This window comes from Syngnathoides biaculeatus, chromosome 16 (assembly GCF_019802595.1).
Source record: "Syngnathoides biaculeatus isolate LvHL_M chromosome 16, ASM1980259v1, whole genome shotgun sequence".
Taxonomy (NCBI): Eukaryota; Metazoa; Chordata; class Actinopteri; order Syngnathiformes; family Syngnathidae; genus Syngnathoides; species Syngnathoides biaculeatus.
In genome coordinates, this window is record NC_084655.1 from 4933918 (window position 1) to 4958210 (window position 24293).

At 39.7% G+C, this 24293-nt stretch overlaps 1 protein-coding gene across 8 annotated transcripts in view; it reads left to right on the forward strand.

Moving 5' to 3' along the window:
* Positions 1–1810: 1810 nt before the first annotated feature.
* Positions 1811–24293, forward strand: part of pdxdc1 (pyridoxal-dependent decarboxylase domain containing 1) — a 39302-nt gene continuing 16819 nt past the window's right edge. Inside the window, exons 1-17 of one of the 8 annotated variants that reach the window (XM_061846349.1) lie at positions 1815–2166; positions 2246–2398; positions 3575–3664; positions 5104–5172; positions 5382–5465; positions 5686–5835; positions 6090–6279; positions 6434–6502; positions 6574–6652; positions 6767–6851; positions 7036–7084; positions 7208–7309; positions 7432–7557; positions 10433–10483; positions 12006–12080; positions 14808–14868; positions 23386–23456. In XM_061846349.1, the coding sequence (XP_061702333.1) occupies positions 3591–3664; positions 5104–5172; positions 5382–5465; positions 5686–5835; positions 6090–6279; positions 6434–6502; positions 6574–6652; positions 6767–6851; positions 7036–7084; positions 7208–7309; positions 7432–7557; positions 10433–10483; positions 12006–12080; positions 14808–14868; positions 23386–23456 (1335 nt within the window). In that variant the 5' untranslated portion in view covers positions 1815–2166; positions 2246–2398; positions 3575–3590. Of the gene's footprint in view, positions 2399–3574; positions 3665–5103; positions 5173–5381; positions 5466–5685; positions 5836–6089; positions 6280–6433; positions 6503–6573; positions 6653–6766; positions 6852–7035; positions 7085–7207; positions 7310–7431; positions 7558–10432; positions 10484–12005; positions 12081–14807; positions 14869–23385; positions 23457–24293 lie in introns of all 8 variants that reach the window. The other 7 variants (XM_061846348.1, XM_061846351.1, XM_061846350.1 and 4 more) reach the window with 7 other exon arrangements.

The following is a 24293-nucleotide window of genomic DNA, read 5'->3' on the forward strand; positions in this document are numbered from 1 at the left end:
CTATACATAATGTAGAGTTCTTTTAGTCTCATTATTTCTGTTTTTAATTTTCTGGTTTAATTCTGTCTTTAAGTTCTGGACTCAACAAGGTATATAACCAAAAACAGCAAATATTTATGGTACCAAGTTACAGGAACCAACTTTGGTATGAGAGCACCTGACACCAACAGGATCAACAAGATGATCAGGTAAAACAATCCTACCCTAGGTGTGGTGTTGGATTCTGTTCTAGAAGGATTACTTTGACACTCACAAACCTTTAGTAATTATTTTGTTTCACTTTGTTCCTGTAGAGAGGAAGTATTGTAAATCACACAGAATATGATAACGAGAATCGAGATTAGGATATCCTTTCAAATCCCCAATTCAATCTAATTCTGTGATTTGAATTGATAAATTACACGATTTTTTGGGGGGATTTGCCAACAGGGTCCAACAACATCGACCACCGTCACTGCACCTGCTGGGCTTGATGGAAATTCAGATACTGTGGGTCAAAGACAAAGGAGAGGAGAGGTAGGAAGAGGGTTCTCAGGCAGAAAGAGAAGAGGAAAGTACAGAGCCTAGAATTGAATAGGAGGACTTTGAATGTTGGGACTATGACTATGAAATCTCAGGAGTTCATTGACATTATGATTAAGAGAAAGGTTGATATAGTGTGCATCCAAGAGAGCAGAAGGATAGGCAGGCTAGAAGTTTAGGGACAGGGTTTGAATTATTTTACTATGGTGTAGATGGGAAGAGAAATAGAGTAGGGTTTATCTTAAAGGAAGAGTTAGCTAAGAATGTGTTGGAGGTGGAAGGAATATCAGAAATAAAGATCAGGTTGAATCTTGAAATTTAGAGTGTAATGGATAATGAGATTAGCTGATATTCCCCGTAGGTAGGATGTGACTGAGAGATGAAAGAGAAATTCTGGAAGGAGCTTCACAAAGTAATTCTGAGCATTCTGGATGGAGAGAGAGTCATGAGTGGTGCAGATTGTAATAGTTGGTGAAGGAAAGAGGAGTGATGAAGATGTGATAGGTACGTACAGCATGTAGGAAAGGAACTTGGAGGCACAGATGGGGTTAGACTGCAAAAATGATAGAAATGGCAGTAGTGAACACTTTTTTTTTCCAGAAGAGCCAGCAACATAAATTGACAAGAGCAGAGGAAGAAGCACGCAGGTGGACTGCATTTTGTCCAGATGATGTAATCTGAAGGAGGTTGCCAGATGGAAGATAAGAGGTCGGATAGTGGTGTATATGATTCTGGGGGTGGGGAGGAAGATTAAGAACACAAAATTGTAATTGTTAGCAATTACGTAAATTTTCTACATTTTCTCACGGTATACTAATGTGCCCTGGCACATTGGTTGAGAATCACTGCTTTAAATGAACCATCATTTTTACTTTAACTCCCTCAGAAATGTAGCAGACGCTCGCCCGACCAGTCGGCCACCTTACCGCCATACATGCGTTGACACATCTAGAAAATCTTTTTAATATTTGACAAAATGAACGTGCTGCGTTTATATCATGTATGTCGTGAGTCTTGCAACGTTATCCGCGTTACACTTAACTGGCCGATTACAAGCGTGACGTCAGCATTGCCAGCGTGGAAAGCAACTCGCTCACCATACCAGGAACTAAACTACTCGGTTTAGTCTATGAGGATTCCCACGCCATTTCCAGGCAGAACTTGCTATGCTCCAATGTAACTGGTTCCAGGACACGCGCCACTGCACTGTGGTTGGCTATTGTATCCCAGAAAAACACACCCTACTGCTTCCAGAGTGGGAATAAAGAATGTGATTTAAATGTAGCGGCGTTAATATGGTTCCGACTAACCCAAACCCACCATTAATGCTAGCCTGAAAATGTACAAAAATGCCATCAGCCCAAAACCATAACAGACGTCTTTGTTTATTTTCCTTATACATATTTGTAGATCCGCGTAGCCTACTCTTCCCGCGACGCAGGGCCCAATCATGTTGCAGTGGGGCGCGTCCTGCCTGGAAACTGCGTGGGAAACCTGATAACGCCTGTCTAACGCCGCAAAAGAGCACGAAACGCTTCAGGCGTTCTTGAAGCAAGCTCCATGACGGGACTCCGTGGAAACTCTTTATTGTAGGCTTGACCTGCCGTGGCAGATATTGGGGCGTTTTTATAGGAGTCGGTGAAGGTAAAACAGCTCTGAAACATCATGCGTAATGCTTGCTAACCGCCTGTCGGACTACATACTAACATGCCAAATCACGTAGAGGTTCGTTTAAATCCTCGCCTGGACTAATGTATTACGATACATTAGGTACATTTACGTCGCTATCATCGCCGTATAAACAAAGGCAGAGGCTTACTTTGCGATTCTGACGCGGAAGGACTGTCACAGCGCAGGAGCAGAGCACCTGTCAAAGGTAGAAAGATTTAAATATTATGCTATTTGATTCTATGTTGACCTAAAAATCATCAAGACTTTCTCAAGCTTTTCATTTTGGACCTTTTGTCTTTTTAAAATTGATTTAAAGTTATTGCATTTAGCAAACAATATGTATCTACTAACTCTTTTTATCTGCCTTTCGTGTAATACCTAAGAGCATCATACTTGCTGTTGGTAATTCCTAAATAAATGTAACATGTACTAGTCTTACTTTAAAAACAAAGGCTGAAATATATTGCTAGAGTCACACCCATGTAATCCAATCCTTGAGATCTTGGATGAAATAAAATCCATTTGCTGTATTTTGGGTTTGGTTTTGTCAGCAGAGATGTATATGACGACCAAGTGACTAGTATTTTGTAAAATCACGAATTACAAACATGTAATCTATCTTTTTGTGTAAATTTTGGCTACAAAACAACATAAAAAAAATAAGTACCAGTGGGTTATTGTTTGATTTCTGGCATGTGTACCTTGTAATTAAAACACATCCCTTACTTTGAGTTTACGTTTTGATTTTACGATGTTCTTATATGGTCTGAAAAGCGGCTATGAAGTAAATTAATTACGATATTACGATTAGAGTAAAAAACTGTATGAACCTAACGTCAAAGACAAGATTTTAATCAACATTTACAGGTAAAATGGGCCTCTAACATAACATTATTTACAATGTTGTCTATATTTTCATCAGATGTTCTTGTGAACAGAAATATCTCGCAGTTCCTTTGGTGAGACCAAGCTAATGGTTTATTATATTTTATCATGTTAATGTGCATTGAGTTATGCCACCACTGCCCACAACTCTGAATAGTATTAATAGTGCTCATTTGCCAATATGACATGACATGAGATGAGTGAGTCCACGATGGTTCATTGATGTTTCTCATGTAAAATATGCAGGGTTACTATGACAGAGATACTCCTCCTCCTCAGTAAAACACAGTTTACCATTTGAAATGATTCTGAAATTATTTTAAATGAATTCGAGATAAACTTAGAAATATTTATTTGTAGTCTGATTATTGGCCTCATTGCTGCACCTATGTGTTTTTCGAGCTCTGTTGTGTTTTGTATGTTGGGTATAAGTGTGTATCGTACTCTATATGCTTACTACAGAAGACACTTTTATCCTTTCCCACCACACATGCAGGGATACATCTTCCAAGATGGTGGACAGCACAATGGCTCAAGTGGGCAAGAATCTGACTGAAGCCATGAGGCTCTTGGGAGATGGACAAATGTGAGAACTGAGTCTATTCAAGTACAATGGTAGCTTAAAGTTTGATACTGATCTTGTACGTGATGCCAGTCAAACTTTGATGTGGTCAACTTTCAAATCAACATATTCCATCTATCCATTCATCTATTTTACGCATAGCTTATCATTGCTGAGGTCCTGCTCAAATATATTTGCAATGTACAGAGGTCTCCAAATCTTTCCGATCCAAAAAGTGGAAGCCCTGCTAAAAACAGACTTTGGGAACCACTGAATTAGACGAGGTCATAAATATGTCATGAGTCAATACATTTAAAATAGTTTGCTTTGAAAACAAAACTTATCTGAATTGATTTAATCCATTCTTAGCAAAAGATTCTACTTCGGGTCAGCGTCCAATAATTACGAATTGACCTTCGTAGTAAAGATGTACAAGATATACAGCATGTCTTCAGTAATCCAGGAAGTATTTAGGAAAGGATATTGAGGCTTGTATTTTTATCTTTATTTTTTCATCCTAAGCTTTGAAGCCTCAGTTCTTCACATAATTGTTCAACTTTGTGAAGGACCTAACCCAGCGGTTCCCAAACATTTTTTGCAGCACCTCTCTTTTTGGAGATGAGATTTTCAGCGCCCTGCCCCTCCCCCCGCTAACATCATTTCTTGGGACGACAACAGCAGGCTGTAACTTAATGAAAAGTGTAGTTCATGGTAGCTCCCCCGTCATAACAGCCCCCCGTCGCCCCTTATTTGAAAACTACTGATCTAACCATTAGAGAGGTTTTGATGACCTGTGCTATTTTTTTTGTTAAGAGGTTGTCAGTGATTGTATCATTTGACACTTAAGCCAACTATATGTGAGTCCTTTTCTAATTGGGGGGTTAAGTATTTTGAGTTCTTTGTGATGAAACAACTGCAAATTTTTCCTTTTATAAACTCATGGCAAATTAAATATGGTTAACACATGGACATATCCTTGAGAACCACAGCACATACATCTCACTGTTGAGAATTTTTACTGTTGATAGTAAAATATTTGTTTGCTCAGGATGTGTCTTATGTACTTATAGCCACAAGACATGAACATTTTCTGGCTGGAAACCGTTCAAAACCTACCACTAGAACTACATGAGCGAAGGCTGATCTCCTTTGTGCAAATCATTTTGAAAATTACTGCATGTAAGAGATTTGCGGAGCTGTAAAAGTACGTCTTTTGAGGGGTTTGCATATACTCCTGAGCAACTACCAAGACGCAGCCTCATTTCCTTTCTCAAGCCCTTCAGCTAAATAAGAAGAAAGGAGCATCATAGACAGTGTTGTGTAGTCAGACAATGTTTGGCCAACAATCGAATTAGACCTTGTGAAGACATACTGGGGTTCTCAGAGAAATGTGAAATAGTAGAAAGAACAATGTCTGTAAACTGATTCATGTGTACATATAAATGCTGTGTTCTATCAAATAGAGGTCTGGAGGGAAGAACAGAGAGCTCAGTCTTCAACAGAACCAGCGTAGTGGGCCCTCTTCAGGGAGAGTAAGAGTAACACACATACGGGAGCACTTTCAATAAACGTGCTATCCTAACATATAATGACTTAAAAATTTGCATACTTATTTTTTTCCCAAATGTTTGGATTTTCCAAAATTAATTTATAATGCCATGGAAATGATGGTTGATCATGTGTAAACAAATGAACAACGGTTAAAGGTTTAATGTGGAATTCTTGATCCTCGATTGTTTAGTGGTCTGGATGTTTCCACTATACTACACCTTGTTCACACACTCATCCATGAAGAGGAGGAGGAAGAAGACAACCCAAACCCACAGTAAGTGATAAAACTCTTTATTGACGGCACGCTTATTACTGCCCCCTTCCCTGCACATAGAATAGATTATTCAGCAAGGGAATTCTTTTTTTAATAAACAAAAGGACATCTGTGTTTATTTTGAGGAATGGTAAAAAAATAATGAAGCAAATAAATAAATGAGTGATAGACTCAAGTCACTTTTAAATAGATGACTAAGCGTTCTGATTTGTCTGCTCAGTAGGATGCAGAATGTGGGTGAACAGGGTCACATAGCACTACTAGGGCACAGCCTGGCAGCCTACATCTCAGTACTGGACAGAGAGCGACTGCGGAAGCTGACCACCCGGATCTTGTCTGATACCACAATGTGGCTCTGTAGACTGTTCAGGTAATCTCGGAATGGAACTCATGATTGTGTTTGGTTGTTACAGTAAGAGGCTCTCGACATGCCAGTTTAACAGGGTTACATTGCATTATTTGAATCAAAATCTTTGGGTCTGGAATAGTGTCTTTCTTTTTTTTTTTTTTTAATTTTAATTGTTTTTATTTTTTACACATTTGTTCTACATAACATTACTTTTGTCTTCAGCATCTATCTTTGGATTTATCTTTTTAAACACAACTGTCTACTCTGATGTTTAGATATGAGAATGGTTCCGCTTACTTCCATGAAGATGACAGAGAAGGCCTGGTCAAAGTATGTCGACTGGTCATCAATGCGTCCTATGACGATTATGCCTCTGAGGGCTACACTGTCCTCAGCTCAAAGCAGCCAGTTATCTACCAGAGCGCATCAACCAGATCTGGGCTAGGACAGCATCTCTGCAACCAGGTATGTTGAAAAAAAAAACAACACTCATGTATGCTTAAAGTTCAGAGTTTTGTTTGGAGGTGTGACCTTGTAGACATACCCTGTAGAAACACGTAGGAATGTTGTAATAGTTTGCACTCATGTCCCATTTTAATGTCAGTCTCTGTGTCATTAGCTTGCACTGCCTCTCTCTAGTCTGTGCACAGTCCCATGCAACACCCTCTTTGGATCCCAACATCAAATGGTAAGAGAATACACAGAAATGTAGTTAAATGGAAACCGGTTGGCAAACATATACATATTTTATACACACAGGATATTGCTCTATTGGACAAACTAATCAAAGAAGACATTGAAAGTGGAAAGTTTCCTTTGTTTTTAATCGCCAATGCAGGTACAGAAAAAACACTATTCATGCACTATGTTTAACTATTACATATAAGGATAGAATACATTTCATGTAATGGAAATATCTGTTTTACAATGTTGGTTTATACATTTTTTCCAGGTACTCCTGGGGCAGGTCATACTGATAAATTGGGCCGACTTAGGGACCTGTGTGATCAGTACAAAATGTGGCTCCATGTGGAGGGGTGAGACATTTAATATGATCAGAGAGTTGTGATCTCATTTAAACAAATTTAAATGCACACTTCAGAAAGTGTTGATTAATACTGAATACTTGATGAATACTTTGTTGTTTTATCACTACAGTATTTTGATAGATGATCTTGTGTCATTTTAAACTATGTATTGTTATATCTGCTTCATCTTCAGAGTTAACCTTGCAACACTGACGCTGGGTCAGACCACCTCTGCTATTATGGTAAACTCAGACCCTCTCATCAGCTCATGAATTTACTCTCCATGTGCAAAAGCAACCAGAACTCTGTCATTTCTCATCCATGTATACTCTGTGTCGTTTTGAGCTAATCATTTTCTCTTCTAGGCAGCAACCAGAAGTGACAGTATGACGTTGACACCAGGTCTGTGGCTAGGACTTCCTGCTGTAACTGCTGTCACACTGTACAGACATGAAGACCCAGCACTGGTAGGTTGCTAGTACTTTCTTTTTTTTTTCACATGCAGATGTATCCAATCAAGGTGAGTGATATTCCATGGCATGTTATGTGACTATCTGTAAATGACTCACTTCTGTCTGTTTTGTCTTAGTCCCTAGCTGCAGGTTTGACCTCCAGTCAGCCTGTTGAGAAGCTGCGAGCATTACCGCTATGGTTGTCTCTGCAGTATCTTGGTTACAATGGAATCATCCAAAAAATAAGACATGCAACCATGCTGGTGAGCAGAAAATATAATATTGCCAAATACAGTGTTCGTTATTTGCAGGGGTGTAAGGAATGTAACCTCTGAATAACGGAAATCCGCGAATAATGGATACAGTATTAATACACACTCGTTACACTCTCAGCAATGCATGCCAGCACGTGTTTTGGCATATACAGTATGCAAGCTACCACGTGATGGTGCTCACGAGGTAGTGAGGAATAATTGTATTTCATATCTGTAAGCAGAAGAAGCTTACACACTGCCAGTATAGGGAGGTCATTATTGATGATAATGTACAAACTCACAGTGTCACGTCGAAACTAAAATTATCACACCACAGCAAACAGAATCTCATAACTATCCATCCATCCATTTTCTGAGCCGCTTTATCCTCACAAGGGTCGCAGGAGTGCTGGAGCCATTCCCAGCTGTCATCAAGCAGGAAGCAGGGTACACCCTGAACTGGTTACCAACCAATCACAGGACACCTGGAGATAGGCAACAGTTGCACTCACAATCACACCTACAGGCAATTTAGAGTGTCCAATTAAGGCATGTTTTGGGGATGTGGGAGGAAACCAGAGTGCTTGGAGAAAATCCACACAGGCGGGGCTGGGATTTAAACCCCGGTCCTCAGAACTGTGAGGCCAGCGCGGTCCACCGTGCTGCCAATAGGATAACTAGCAAATAATGAAAGAAATAAAATAATGACTCACGAAATAATTGATAAAAAACAAGCAATTTAAATGCTATTTACATCCTCCCAGCATGTTTTGTGGCACTTTGGAGGTCCTGAGTGCCACGCCAGCATGCAATCTCATATGATACTGTATCTTATACTAAAACACTTGCTGGCTAACAGTGTAACCAGTGTGTTTAATATTACTTTGTTGGACAAGTCACACAACAACAATTGTAAATTTTAGAACTCAGTGGACTACATTGTAAGGTGCCATGTCAAATGTGGCGCTTGGTCTATTTAGAAGAAAATTTAAGACCTTTACAATCGTGAAAATACGGTAGATTAAAAAAATAAATAAAACTTTGAGACCAAAATCCCCGAATATGCAGGGCTGCGAAAGGTGAACCACGAATGGACAAGTCTATCTACTGTATCTATTAGAGGTGTGTCCAAACTATCCCACACGATGGGCCTGAGACCACCAGCAGCCCCCAGAAAATTCTGAATTTCAAAAGTGACATACCCCATGTTGTTTCCCTGGGTCCTACCATTTACCGTATTTTCCGCACTATAAGGCGCATCTTCAATGAATGAATTTTTATTGATGAAAAATTTTAAATACCGTTTTACATCATGTTCTACTAATATCAGTTGAAATTGGAAATGATCATTCCTGCGTTTGAAGTTTTAGTTTTCTATTTTAATTATGTATTTGTTTATTTTATTTCTAATTTACAGTTATGTTATATTAATCCAGTAAGTTATTTTAAGGCCATCCCTAATCACACCCGCAACTTTATCTGCGAGCATGACTGACCACACCTGTACATTTTTCAAATGTGTGTGGGTGTGTGTGTGTGTGTGTGTGTGTGTGTGTGTGTGTGTGTGTGTGTGTGTGTATGTGTATATATATATATATTAAAGGCAACTAATTATACTATTAGTATTACTAGATCTATATCTAAGATAGTGAGCAACGCGACGTAACAAGTTTGAGAATTAAACGTTAATGGTAATTATGACAGATCAACTTCTTTAACATGTTTTGCTGTACGGTATAGAAATTTGAGGATATATTTTTGTGTATATTCTATATCTATACTATAATATGTATAATGTGGGGAAAAGGACAATTTTAGATGTCTTTTTACTGAATAGTTCACTAAATTAATTTGTCTTGAGATAAAATGGCATATTTTAATGACAAATGTGATTTTGTGCCATCCAGTGATAGGAGGATGGGGGGCAAAAAAATCTGGGCTTGGCCCTTGGGGAACTTCTGGCCATTTTTTTTTTTTTTTTGGGTCAGGACTTACAAATTTTACTTTCAATTTTTGTCTGAATTTTATTCACAGATATCGCCAGAATGAACCGAAGCCATCTATTTTTTTCAAAAATTTCCCAGGGGGGAGCAATATTGAGACATATATAAGGCGCAGTGGATTATGAGGCACACCATCGGCTTTTGACAAAATTAAAGGCGTTTAAGGTGCGCCTTATAGTGCGGAAAATACGGTACTTTGTATACTGGATGCCAACGCTCAACGGGTAATTAATAATGTGTCCTCACATCTCAGTTCCTTGTTTTTTCACAATCATAAATGACGAAACTGGTAACACAATTTCCATTCTTAGTTCATTGCATTCAGTCTGCTTAGTTTCAAGGTCACTAGTGAGAAAATGAACTAGTAAGACAAAGAAAAAACGGCAACAAATTGCTCCCATTTTTTTTCTGAATTGTGGAAATGTGATAATGGTGCTATTTTATGGCCACTGGCCAAAAATTAAGAAAAAATACTTTTTGCTTGACCATGTGGCTGTTTCAAAATATTTACATATATACAACATATATAAAAAATATACGCTTGTTTTCTATAGCTTTACCTGCACTGATTGATTGATTTTTGTGTGTTTAAATGTTTAAGTGGCCTTTGCATCCTTGGTTTTTTTTCTCCATATGGCCTTTTGCAAAAATGCTTAGACACCACTGATCTTGCATACAGCATGCTGTGAGATTTGGTTATTAGAAGTACCGGTAGTTTGTGATTCATTCTCCAATCTTACTAATAGTCTAGTTTATAGCACAAGCTTTTATTAACATTATTATAGATAGCGGTGTCAATAGCTCCACTTCATAGTAGTTTTTTTGGAGTTATATTTTCTGTTATGCTGATCAATCATATCATTTTTGTGTTTCATCAACAGAGTCAACAATTGCTACAAAATCTCAAATCTGTGAACTCCATCAAAACATCGGTAGGTGATATACTTTTATGACAGAAATATTCAAATCTGAAATAAAGGCAAATTTGGTAGCTTTGCGTGAAAATTACTCTGACAGTATCAGGAGATGTGCACTTTATACGCACTTGTTACTTTCTGGTCTGTAGAAGAAAATGTTTAACTATGTCTGAGTGGTGTGTGTGCCTCAAAAAGGAGAATTTGAGAGAATTGGTCATGATATTTTCTAGCGATATAAAAGGTTTTTCAGTATTATGAAGCTCTTGTAATGACTATAGTAGCTCAACTAAGATGAAGACACCTTGAGAGGAAATACAAATATTCCAGTTGTGCTCATAAGTTTACATACCCTAGGAGAATTTATGACTCCTTAAAAGAGCCACAGCTACCACAAAAGACTTCAAGCTGTCATTAAAGGAGGGAATACACTGTATGTGAAACCGGGGTGTTTAAACTTTTGATCAGGTTTTTTGTGCAGTTTCTGTCATCAAGATTTAAAAGAGCAAACACGAAATGGCTTCACTTCACTGTGAGTGAGTGAAAGAAATGTTGTGTTATCCTTCATATTCCCTGAAAAATGGCCAAGAAATCATAAACTGCTTCATTTTGTTTGGGTACTTCACACATTTTACTCTAACATCCTCTCTAACCAACTTTGCCACATTTCACAACCTTCCCTTTTAAGACATGCCACTACGGAACAGATCACTCTAACAGACTCAAAATCTAGCCATTTACAGATCAGATAGTTGTACACTGGCTATATGTCTCAGTGTTTTGTATCCTCAAGCTATTGGCGGACATTTACCAAAACACCATTTTAAAAGCTTGCTGCTCTACAGACTCCCAACAGATGAAAAGCAACCACATTATCAACCAAAGTTGCGCTTAAGGCGCCTTCCTTATTTGGTATGTAACTGCCGTCAATTGGATGCACTCCAACTTTGAATCACATTGGCAAGGGACATACATCGTACAAACAAATAAATAGTGTACTATGTATGGTTAAAAGACATGCACTATCACTGCATTACTGTAAAAATCGGAATTATGACAAGTCAATTGCAGTTACTGCTCCGTTCGCCTTTCTGCTCAGTCTGCAATGCTCCCACACTTTTGGCATTTTTTCCATCTTCTTCTCCTTTGTTGTGTGTGTGTCAAAGAATAGTAGTTTCGCCATTTTCCCGCTTCTTGAATCAAATATATGCGTTTCGCTTCCGCCTACTTTTCTTTTTGATGATGTAAGAGCGTTTGCGTCGTGCTGATGCTCCATTGAGCTTCACAGTTAGATCATTCGAGCCATTAACAGGCAGCTACTGTATACGTATACCAATATTACCAAACTGAGAGTGCTGCCAGTGAATGAGTTAAATGAATAAATCACAGAGGCAAAGAAAATTCCTCAGTACTTTTTTGGTTCTCAAATTTAGAACAACTCGAGTATTTGTGGTAGCCCTACTGTTAGTAAAATGTGTATAGGATTTTGTGTCTGAATACTTTTCTGTATAATAGGCAGTATGGGTTACCTTGGTTGCAGGCCATCGTGTCACCGATCCCGCCCATCTCTGAGGCTGCTCTACGAGATGTTCTGGGCTCTTTCATGCTCTCTATTGTAGGTGGGAGTGTCCTCTCTATCTCTGTAGCCAACTGTCTGCCTGTCTCCCTTACTCTTGTTTTTCCCATTTCACTGTTTCTCTTGCATTTTTCTCTCTTTAACTCAAACCATTTTCTAGCTACATTAGCTCAGCAGTGTTTGGGTCTCCTTTGGCTAATGGACTGTTCATTTCCAATGGACCTTTCCGATGGAGAGCTTAAGCCATGTCCCACAAGCTTCGAAAATAGCAATTGAACAGAACATGTTTGAAGTCGATTCTTTATCGTGTATTCAAAAATAATATTAGGGTATGTGTTTTGCCGAATGCGTCAGACTTGTCCAAGAGAGTTCTACAGAGAGGTCTTAACTATTTCACCCAATGATATGTACACGGAATCAAGATTTTGAACGAATCAGGACGCAATGTCAGTTACAGCGATCGACGCAAAGATTTTGGCGGTCGATGCAAAAAGTTTGACGCCTCACAAAGTCCTATTGAAATCCAACAGGATAAAATAGTGGAATTGTACTGCGCATGTAAAGGAGGGTGAGTACTTTATACTTGGAAAGATCACGAGTCATTGTAGTCTTTATAAGTTAGTGGGTGTATTCATTTGACTTGGCTCGTGATCAAACCCAGTGCTCTGTCTTAAAAGTCTGATGTAATACAAATAGGCAAATAGATATTTCTCTTGCATGACATCGCGCAATTACGTATCCCTAACCTGACTCTTCGGCATAAAATATTACACACTTCATTCAGCAGGTCAGTGATACACTAACGAAGTGAAAGTTGTTCTCCTGCAATGTATAAAGCGCTGATAATAATTCAACCAAACTCAGAGAAGATACTTCTCCCTTACTCACCTTCGAACATACAGCCTTGTGTTTGTTAATGTTGTCCACATTTAGTTGTACGTGCGGTCTTCCAATTATTCATGACCCAGATGCCTTAATCCTTCGTAGACACTTCAACTGTTTTTTAGCCTTTGGAAAATGAATCAACTGGGCCCCTAGTAATCTAGCAGGATATCTTTCATCAGAATTGTACGTTCCCCAAGCGCATCTGAGGACCATTTTCTTCATAATATTAATTTTTCCAAGTGCACACTACTGACAAACCGCATTGCTTGTGGGACAATACAGTGAGAGGGGCGTGTCAAGCCAGAGGTTAAGACAATGCGGCTATCTGATTGGCTATTATTGTACGAGTGGTTGAGAAGTCGGAAAGGTCCATTGTTTAGGATGTGGACAAGGCATGTTATTGGTGGTATTTCAGGGAATGGCTCTCTATCCTCATTATTTTTTGTTGCCAGGGAAGAAATTCCTGCTTCATGAATAATTGAAGAATGTTTTATATGCTTTTTGTTTTAATAATTAGAAAATTAATTTAATAGACTAATTGTACAGTTTTGTTGCACACGGTAGGCAACAAGAGAACTACTTTAGCTGGATTGACTGGTGTCTTGCTCAAGGTCACATTGACACTAGTCACGAAGTAGACAACCAACTCTCCTGCAGCTTTTATTTTTCTGTTCACAAGGGAACTTAAATTGTGACCCTTTGGTTCCAAAGCTTAAATTTGTACAGAAGAACTACATCTCCCCCTTTACATCTCATCAGTGCTCATTTGAATGAGTCTCAAGTTTCCTTCTATTGCAGCGCAAACCATAATTGTGTGAATTTGTCATTAAGACACAATGTAAAAAGTAAATTACACTCAACCTTAAAAGGCATTGGATAAATTCTGTCCTTTTGGCTTATACCTCCAGGTGAAAAATTTAAAAAAAAATCTCAGGGTAATGGAATATATTCAAGTCTAATTTGGTAATTATTTCCCTGGCTTTACCCAAGACTAGATAGCCATGTTATCCAATCACCAAATTTAACTGAGATTTCATTTATACTTATCAAGTAAATGTATTTACATTAGGATTTCTGTTCTGCAGGCTTTGTTATAAGAATACAGGTAATTTATAAAACTCAACGATGGCACATATTCACCATCAATTATTCATGACCCAGATGTCAGCCATCTCTTGAACACTATTTCTGTTGAACTCCACTCAAGCATGATCGTTGTTTCAACACTTCACTTGGATGTAATCGATGATGGGTTTCTTCAATGAAAAGTGCACATCTGCGTTCGTTAGTGTGTGTGTGTGTGTGTGTGTGTGTGTGTGTGTGTGTGTGCGCGCGTGTGCACACAGTTGTGTATGTTGAGTGCAGAAGGTACAGACATGAAAATGAATCCTCAGTGTGTTTAAGACTTTTAGCTTGATTACGCTTCATAAAAACCAATTATCTTTAGATTCTTCTGTTTTTCTGCCTTTATTTTACAATGTACTGCGACTTGTGTTATGTTAAAAAAAATAATATATGGTGGTGTTTTTTGGGGGACAGATATGGATTAATTGCATTTCTATTAATTTTAATGGCTAAATAAATTTGATTTGATATTAAAAGCATGGTCACAGAACAAATTAAATATGTACCTGAAAGTATGTGTAATTCATTACCGATTCATCTGTCCTGTCATTTCTTCCAAGCTAAAGTTGCAATGTATTTTGACTGCTGTGTTTAGGTTACAATGGAGACAATGTAAATCTGTGTAAAGAAACCTCCCTGATTTCACATCTTTTAGCCTCATAATTTTTTTGCATACTTTACAGTTGTCTGCATTGAAATATGGTCATAAAGGTAATTAAATATCAGAGGACTGTCTGTGTGTTTGTCTTTTAACAGGTGGAGGATGAACTCAACTCTCCTGTGGTTCTCTTGAAGTTTTCTCAGGAAATGTGTGCAGGTAAGGGTGTCAGGGTCTTTAATAATGTTCACAAACATAATTAATAAAACTTATCAGTTAAAATGTTCAAGAAAACATCCAGTCATTTTTCTGTCATGCAAAATACTAAGCGCTCTTAATTTGTGCTCCTGGAGTTCATAATACTCTACCATAATATCTAGTTGTTAGAGGTTGTTGTGTGGTGTGTTGTGTCCATCATGATTGCAATACATATGAATACTTTCTTTAGCCCTTTTTAAAGTGTTTTTATCATGCACACCCCTTCAGAGGTATACAAAGAGTGAGGCCATTTTTTTTTATATTTGCTGTAGACTGCAAATACTTCTATCCATCCATCTGAGCCGCTTATCCACACTAGGGTCATGGGAGTGCAGGGGCCTATCCCAGCTGTCTTAGGGCAGGATTTGGGGTACAGCCTGCACTGGTTGCCAGCCAATCGCAGGGCACATAGAACACCGGTCACACCACAATCACACTCAAGGGCAATTTAGAGTCTCCAATTTATGCACGTTTTTGGGATTTGGGAGGTAACCCAAGTGCTTGGAGCAAACCCACGCAGGCAGGGGGAGAACATGCAAACTCCATTCAGATGTGGCCAGGATTTGAACCCCGGTCCTCAGAACTATGAGATATAGGGTCCAACAAGTCGTCCACCTACAAATACGTTTGACATCAATAAAATGTAATGAGACAAATAGATCAGCTTTTCAGTAATGCACAATCCTGACACACAATCCTTTTGTTCAGTAATAACTATGGGATCTTATGACTGACAGGTGTGTCTTATCACCTAGGTATGTCCAGTTATACTGATTCAAACTAAGAAGTGTTGAATGTCAGTGTTCAGTCTCGGATTTTGTTTTTGCCTCAGAAGAATGCATTTATAGTAGTTATTAGCTGTATAACCATTATAGAAAGCAAAGAGCTATTTTGCGATTGGAAAAACAAGCAAGTCCCAATTTGATTGAAGATGGAAAATAAATTAGAGCCTCATATATATATATATATATATATATATATATATATGTATATGTGTGTGTGTGTGTGTGTGTGTGTGTATATGTAGTCCTGAAGAGAAACAAAACTACAGTTGTAACAGACATTGAACACACTAAAACAAGTCACATCAACAACCTCCAGAGAGCAAAAGGGAAAGTATAGAAATATCCTGTACGCTGGGGAAAAAAAATCATATATATATATATATGCAGCTGCTGATCCCAGTCAGAAGAATAGGAAGGCAATACGAAATATTGTATGTTCTAAGTTATCGAATCCATATGTAAATACCTGGAAAGACATGCTTCTGTCATATTTATCTGAAAGTGAAGTTTCTACAGCAAAAATAATGAATGGTCTCACTTCTTCAGTACTTTAAGAGGGGCATGTTTACTGTCACATGACTACATCTGGGTACTGGTCACCACTGGCGCAACACTTGATGTGTCAAGTCTTCACATTGCAACGACAAATACAGCTTAACATTGATTAAGTAGGGGTAATAGGTTTTTGGGAAGCTAGTGGAGGTGATGAAATCTTCAGGAAAGTGGTTTAATGACAATGTGATCTCATACTTTCCAATTAACACCATTGAAGACAGTTGGCATATTGATTGAATGAATGCAACAGCGCGAAGGCCACTACACATCAAACGACTTGGACAGATCTGAAACTGTTTCCATGAGTGATTAATGAGTCTGCCTTTGGTTTTGGGAACACACTATTGCAATGTCGCAGTTTACAGACATTCAAAGTATGTTTCTATGTTCCGGTGTTTAAGGTAGGCTCACTCGCTGCATCCAGCTAGGCGTTTGATGCTGTATATCCAGGATCAAACTTGATCAATTTTTTTTAACCCATTAAAATATAGTTAAGGAAGAAGCAGATTGCTAGAGAGGGAACGGGCGTATGTGAGAAAAGAAAGGAAAGTGAGGATATTTCAAAGGCATCTCACTGACTCCATTCATTTGAACGTACACGGTGTGTATGTGGTGTTCACATACATTTTAGTCACAAGCTTTGCTTTTTCATCCACTGGAACATTATATATTGTGGATGTTGTTAAGTATTGATGTGAAACACAATATTTGATGCTTTATGTACTACTTCGAAAGCGAGAGGTGACCTCACAAACCCGGAAATGTATTTTCAGTGTGAGTGAAAGCTTCTGTGCATTTTAAATCGGTCTAAACTGCAATGACGCAACATTGTGCACCAAATCTAATGGCAGACTGATCAACCACTCACTTTGCTCCAGTTCAGTCAGGTTCGGCGAAGTTTTTCATCGTGTAGTAGCCTTTGTGCAGATCACTTTCATTCCCCCAACCAATCCACTGACTGTCTTCAAAGGCTAAATTGGATTACATTAGCACCATATCGCTTTCCTGCAATAAGATAACATTCTGCTCCAACAGTATTAGAATGACAAGGTCAATTCCTTTATGTTGTTTACTGGAGACATTTGGGTTTCAGATCAAAAGATGGATGAGACAAAAGTTCAGGATTCCAGCTTTTATTTCACGATATTTACAGTACATCAAGATGTTTAAACAACTCAGAACAGAGCACCTATTCTTTGAAACCACCCACTTTTCAAGTGATCAAAAGTATGGGAATAGATATCGATCCTTTTCATCAGCCGCTTATTCTCACAAGGGTCGAGGGAGTGCAGGAACCTCTCCCAGCTGTCATCGGGCAGGAGGCAAACTGCACCCTGAACTCGTTGCCAGCCAATCGCAGGGCACATGGAGACAGACAACAGTCGTACTCACAATCACACCTAGGGGCAATTTCGAGTCTCCAATTAATGCATGTTTTTGGGATGTGGGAGGAAACTGGAGTGTCCACACAGGTACGGGGAGAACATCCAAACTCCACGTAGGGGGGGGGGGGGGGTTTGAACCCCGGTTCTCCGAAATGCGGGGACAACGCTCTATGGCTGCTGCCCTACTGGGCTGCTTCACTGCAGCCTCTTTCAATTCTTGTGTGTTCTTCTGTAGTCTCCTCTACAGGAGGTAAAATACATCGTCTTTTGGATTAAGGTCCGGTGATTTACTTGTCAGTCTAAAGGCTTCTTTATATTCTTGTGTGCTGCGACTACTCTGACGTCACTGCGGGCCTCCTGCTCAGAGTTTGCTTTTATACTCAAGCTCAACTCACGTACTCTGTTTTGAAAATCAACTGCAGTTCTTTTCCAAGTCAGAGATGTCGCTACGGCTGTTATTGGCTAGGACGCCACCGGGTAGGGTTTCCTTTTCATGTTTTGGTCATTCCTGTTATCTGTTTTTACTTTACTTTCCGTAACAAACAAAGCAACAACAATTGCAACCGTGGGGGTGTTTGTTTGAACACATGGAGCTAAATGATCAGTATGTTTAATTATGCCGCAAAATCGATCAAGAAGGCGGCTACGTAGGTGCTATGTGAAGCCGCGAAGAATGGTGAGTACGTGATCACAGCATGTGACTAAATGGGCCAATCACGAGAGAGGAACGCCGCAGTACTTGCCCCCAGCAACTTTTCGATGTGTGTGCGGCAGGCTATGCGGAAGTGCTGCGCGGGACAATGCATAGGTCACGTCATACAATGGGGGCGTTGTCAGCTGTGTGACCACGAAAGTCCTGATGAAGTCCTTTATTGTGTCGGCATTGTCATTTGTGTCAGAATCCTAATCGGCTTTATTGGTCAAGTGTGTAAAAACACACAAGGAATTTTTTTCTCTGGCAGTCAGTGCTGCCCTGGTATGACATTCAGAACAAAGAAAAACAAAGAACAAGACACATTTCTGTATACAGGAACTATTCCTTATAAGAGTCACAGATGTGCAAGATGTAAAGTCTTCTTCATTTAGAATAGGTAGGAGATAAGAGTGTGTCAATGTCCCACATTGTGTTAAGCTTGTACAGAGTGCTTTTACCTGTTCACGGCTTCCATTATAGACCAGTGCAATTGTCATTGTGCAAAGTGAGCAGTTTAATGTGACGAATCGAGTGATAGTCAGGGGTGCTCAATGCGTTGATCGCGAAGCAGTCTTGGCCGATCACGCGACGGCATGCCAAAAAAAAAAAATGTCAGCCAATATTCCTGGAAATTGCACGCGTGCGCAATTGTGCACCGGTGATGCAGTCGCTTCGCAGATATTCTGCGTTGCACACAAAAAAAGATCCAATGCAAATTAAAAGTATAACCTACAGTTATTCAGTTTATGGCAGTTTGCAATGTGATTCAATGAGTGAGGGACGACTGGTTGTTACATCCAATGGCACAATTCACATACGTACTGTAAAAAAAGAAGCTGCTGGTTAGGCAGTACACGGAACTTTCTCTAACAACGACCACTGCTCCGTCACACTTTCTTTTTCCTAGTTTACCTTACACACGCCCCCCATCCCCGCTCTTAAAAACGTGCACTCATAATTACAAATGTTACAGTACTTACGCAGCCCATCAATGTGTTTTATAATGACAGCATCCACCATCGCTTCTTTAGTTCGCAACACAGTCTGGGCAAAGTAGAGCAAAGACGAGCTAGACATGCTGCTTATGTTTACTTTCGAAATTAATGGAGAAAGTTAAAGAAATTGTGTTGTTTTAAGATGCAATGACTGTCGGAGTATGTGAATAATAACAAAAAAAAGTGCTTAAACTGGACGAGATTTTCTCTTTTCCGAGTGGGAAAGGTCTGGTCTGAAGCCAAAGTAGAAAATGCAGGATGAGATAGTGTGTAATTTTAAAATTCTGCTTTGGCACAGCCTGATCCAGGATGAAAGCACAGACAATACAGTGCACAAAAAGCTAATTCTGTATTTTAAATACATACTTGTATATATCGTATAGTACAGTATCACATAACATTAAAGGTCAAGTGTCATGAAATGGATGATTTTTAGTATGTTATTAATGAAAAAGTGTCAGCCAAGATGGGCCCATGCGTTTTTTCACCACAAAACATGATTTTGCCGTATACAACTTTTTGTAACTCTCGTCATGAAAATCCTCTCGAGGGATTTGTTTTCGAGAAGAACCAGGAAGTGATGTAAAGGACAGTGTCGCCCCCAAGTGGACTCGTTTGTTTCCATTAGTTTTACCTCCGGGAAGGTAACTCGTTGTTCCTTCGTGTTAGCCAAAATGCCGGCTCATTGCATTGCTGGACATTGCTTGAACACTCGGGAGAATCGAATTACCCTTCATAAGTTTGAAAGAGACCTGGTTCGTTATGAAAAATGGATTGCAGGGGTGCAGAGAACGAGAGCTTTGTGTATTCCAAATCACAGGTAGGTGTGTTTTCAGCTACTAAAAAATAATAATAGTTTGGGGCGGACCACGGAATCGGTCTCTCATAACGTAACAAAAGATCCGCGTATGAAACATGTCAATGTGCGCGTCGGACGGCGTTGGGCTGCTGCGCGGACGGCGGCGAATCTGAAAAACCCAGCCAACAATGTCTCATTCAGCCTCGTGCGCGCAGTAATGCGCCCCGACTTGATAGTGTTCATCGCGTACCGCGGTGGCTGTGAACAACCGTCTAAAAGCAGCACGCCTCAGTTCCATTATATGCCACCACGGCGCCGAAAATTAGCCACACCGGCTGAGGCGCCGCGTTCGGCGCTCACAGCTTCTGAAAAGGCTGCGCGTCGGGCTTTGCGGACGGGTCTGAAGAACCCAGCCGAGAATGCGTCACTCACCCGCGTGCGCGCAGTAAAGGGCCCCGGCTGACTGTGTTATTCATCATACTGCGGCGTCTATGAACACCCCCCTAAACCAGTACGGCTTGGCTCCGTCATAAGCCACACGGGCTGTCTGCGATGAGCTGCGATGGCTCATCTCCGCTGCAGGAGTGGATCGGACCGGGATGCGGTTTGGCCGTGATCGCACATTATCAGAATATGGCTTAAAACAATAGTGTAATATTGCCCTGGGGGCTCGAAACAATAGTGTAATATTGCCCTGAGGGCTCAAAACAACAATGTAATATTGCCCCGGTAACTTCACTCTTGTTGTGTGGTGTTCTCCTTTTTAAAAAGAGCTTCCGTGTCAGAAAGGGGGCATTTGTCTCCCATAGTTAGGGTGCACCGCATGTTTTCATTGGCGACATCACTTACAGAGGATGCAGCCAATATGGCAATCACTTGGATATCGTAGAATGACACGCTCTCCGCTCACATTTATTTTTTCGTATGGACATTGAAGTGAATAATATGTATTTTTCATTACAATATCTATTTTAGAATGTTTATAGGGATGACACTTGTGCTTTAATAACATAACATTGGGAGCATCATCATCCCCCCCCAAGTCGTCGGTAGCTAGCGAGAGGCTGGCTGCTAAGTAGATCTTGGGGTAAAAAAGTCTGGGCAGCCCTGGTCTACAAAATATATTAATACTACTAATACTGACTGGACCAGCAACATGTCAGTGTGTGTCCCAACAATGGCGCAAGGCAGAAAATACTAGGTTCGCTGATCAAGAAGTTAATGACATAATTGCGAGAGGGGAAAAAAGTGTTCGAGTCCCTGCTAGTTTTGACTTGCATTGATCTGTAGCGCATTCCCGACAGAAGGAGCTGGAAGAGCTGGTGGCCAGAATGTGGAGGGTCCGAATGGATCCTGCCCAATCCAGACCTAGTTCGCCTTGTGTCCAAGACTTCAAGGGTGGGCAGGGTGGTGCTGACAATCCGTTCAGCGGTTTTGATTATCCGTTGCAGTTGGAGTTTGTCCTTTTTTGTGGCGGCCCCACAACAGACTGTGATGGATGTACACAATACTGATTGGATGACAACTGTGTAGAACCGTCTCAGCAGCTGTGACAGGCCATGCTTCCTCAGAAGTACATCCTTTGCTGGTCTTTTTTGAGGATGGAGTTGTTCCAGAAGCAGCCATGTAGACATTACCTCTACTGTGCTTCACTGATGCATTTGTATGTTTTGAAGCATAAGCAGATCTTTTCTGTCTCCATACGTTGGCCCTTCGATCACTTTGGTAGAGGTTAATCTTGGCCTCATCAGTCATTTCCAAAATGTATGTGACTCATCTCTGTACTTTGCAAAATCCATTCCAAACTTCCCATTCTTTTTGCTAATGACTCTTTTACATATGTATATTTCTTCTCTCAAAGTAATCTTCAAACAATGGATTGTGATACCTTCACCGAGGCCCTGTGGAAGTTGGCAGTGTTATCACTGACTGTTGTTTCTTTACAGCCCTCACAATGTTTGTCATCAATTGTTGTTCATATCCTTGGCCAACTTGTTCGATGTCTGTTACTCAGTTCATCAATAATTTTGTTTTCAGGACATAATCAATTGTTGTATTGGCGATACAATATTTATGCAATAGGTCTGATTGGTGTTCCCTGTTCTCTCAGCTTTTCACCCACAGGTGAAACCCAAAGCCTAAAACAAGCACGATCTACTTCAGCAATTTAAAAAGCAACACATGGGCAACTACACACACACCCATCATTCACATGTTCTAATACCTTTGCTCACTTTACAAGTGGGTGAGTTCTAGCAAAAGGTGCTCTGTCCTGAGTTGTTTAACACATCGAGATATAAATACCATGAAATAAAAGATGGAATTATGAACATTTATCTTATTGTATATTCATCGTTTGATCTGGAACCCTCCGAATAACAGGGGATGCCACTCATCCACCACACAGCTCTGTACACTGTAGACTGTGCAGATTTAATTTTTTTGTCTCACATTCTGAAGTCAAATCAGATTAAATCTCTCCTGTTTAAGGTCATTCATATAATCAAAATTCTTTACTTCTGATAAATGTCACAATAATGAGAGTTAACCTCTTCAAGAATATTATATTATTTTCTTTGAGGTCAAATGTTTACGTACACAAAAAGTACTAAGTCTTGAAAGAACATGGGGAAGCCCAGATGATGAGCATCACTTTGTGGGGCTTTTTGGGTTCAGCAGGAACACGAGCTTCTCATAAAATAGACTGCATCATGAAGAAAGAACATGAGTACTGTCAGAAACATGTGGAAGATTACCCAAAATGTTTGACCCAAGTCACTCAGCTCAAATGAAATGGTAATCAATATTCAGGGAATGTATGAAAACGTTTCACCTCGAAGAAAACCGTATAGAATTCTTTAAGGAATTCTCCCTTATTATTGTGGCATTTAACAAAATTTTATAATTTTGGTGATCCTGATTTGACCTGAAACAGGAGAGGTTTAGTCAGATTTTACTTCAGACAGTGACCCAAAAAATGAAATGTTTTTGCATAGTGTATGTAAAGTTATGGCTTCAACTGTATGTCTGGAATTGACCTTGTTGTTCCAATACCTTAGAAGGGGACTGTCATTCCTTCCGATAACTTTACAGACTTTATTTTCCATTATTTGTCACTGTTAAGCTGTATTTGTGGTTGCAGTGTGAAGACTTCACAAATCCAGTATGGTGCCGCTTCTGACGAGTACCCAGATACAGTATAGTCATGTGATAGTAAACGTGAGTAGTGGTAAACAAATTTAACTCCCTCTGTCCTATTTGTTAGCATCCAACAGTGGGTCAGTGGAGGCTTACTGTGCTGTGGAGAAGGAGGTACTTGATGTTTTCAATAGATGGGTACGTGATTTACAGTAATCATTTTTTTCTCTTCTAATTTCACTTATATTATATAATGTGAATGCTATATATTAAGAATCCTGCAACGGTCTGCTATGTCTGTGGAGATGTTTTGTGGCGATATTTGTCAGGGCTGTCAATCTTGAATACAAAGGGTGTCCTGGTTCTAGGCCTACTCTTATGTTTGAACATGCTGATTACTATAGATAAACTGTGTGGTACCCTGAATAATATCTCACAAGCACCAGGTCCTTTTCCAATCCTGGACCCAGTTTGCATTTTTACTTTCAGCATTACCAATCAAATCTTCAAAGTTACGTTTTCAATTATTTACAATGTCCGGTATGAAATAGTATAGTTTCTAAATCAAAGTTAATCCAGTCAAATTTAAGGTAACAGAAACAAAACCAAATTTTCAATGCCCTTACATCAGTACAATGAATGTGGTTGTAATGAGTGGGAGCCCTGAGGTTGTTTGTCTTCAACGACTCGGTCCCATCTTTATCTTTTAATGTCAATTGGCACCATGTTTGAAGCTGAATTGCTCCTTACATGTTGTTGGTGAGCATTGTTTAAAAAATGCTGATTGGTTGGTTGTCTTTCCAGAACCTTCTCACATCTTCCGTCTGCATCTCTGGACCTCAGCCACAATGACCTTTTGGGTTTTTCTTTACCCCTCTCACCAACGTTCTCCTCCCCTTATTGCTCAGTTTGGCTCTATAGCCAGCTCTAGGAAGGATTCTGGTCATCCCAAACATCTTCAATTTGAAGATTATGTAGGCCACTGTGCTCTTATGAACCTTAAGTGCAGCAGATGTTTTCTTGTAAACTTCGCCA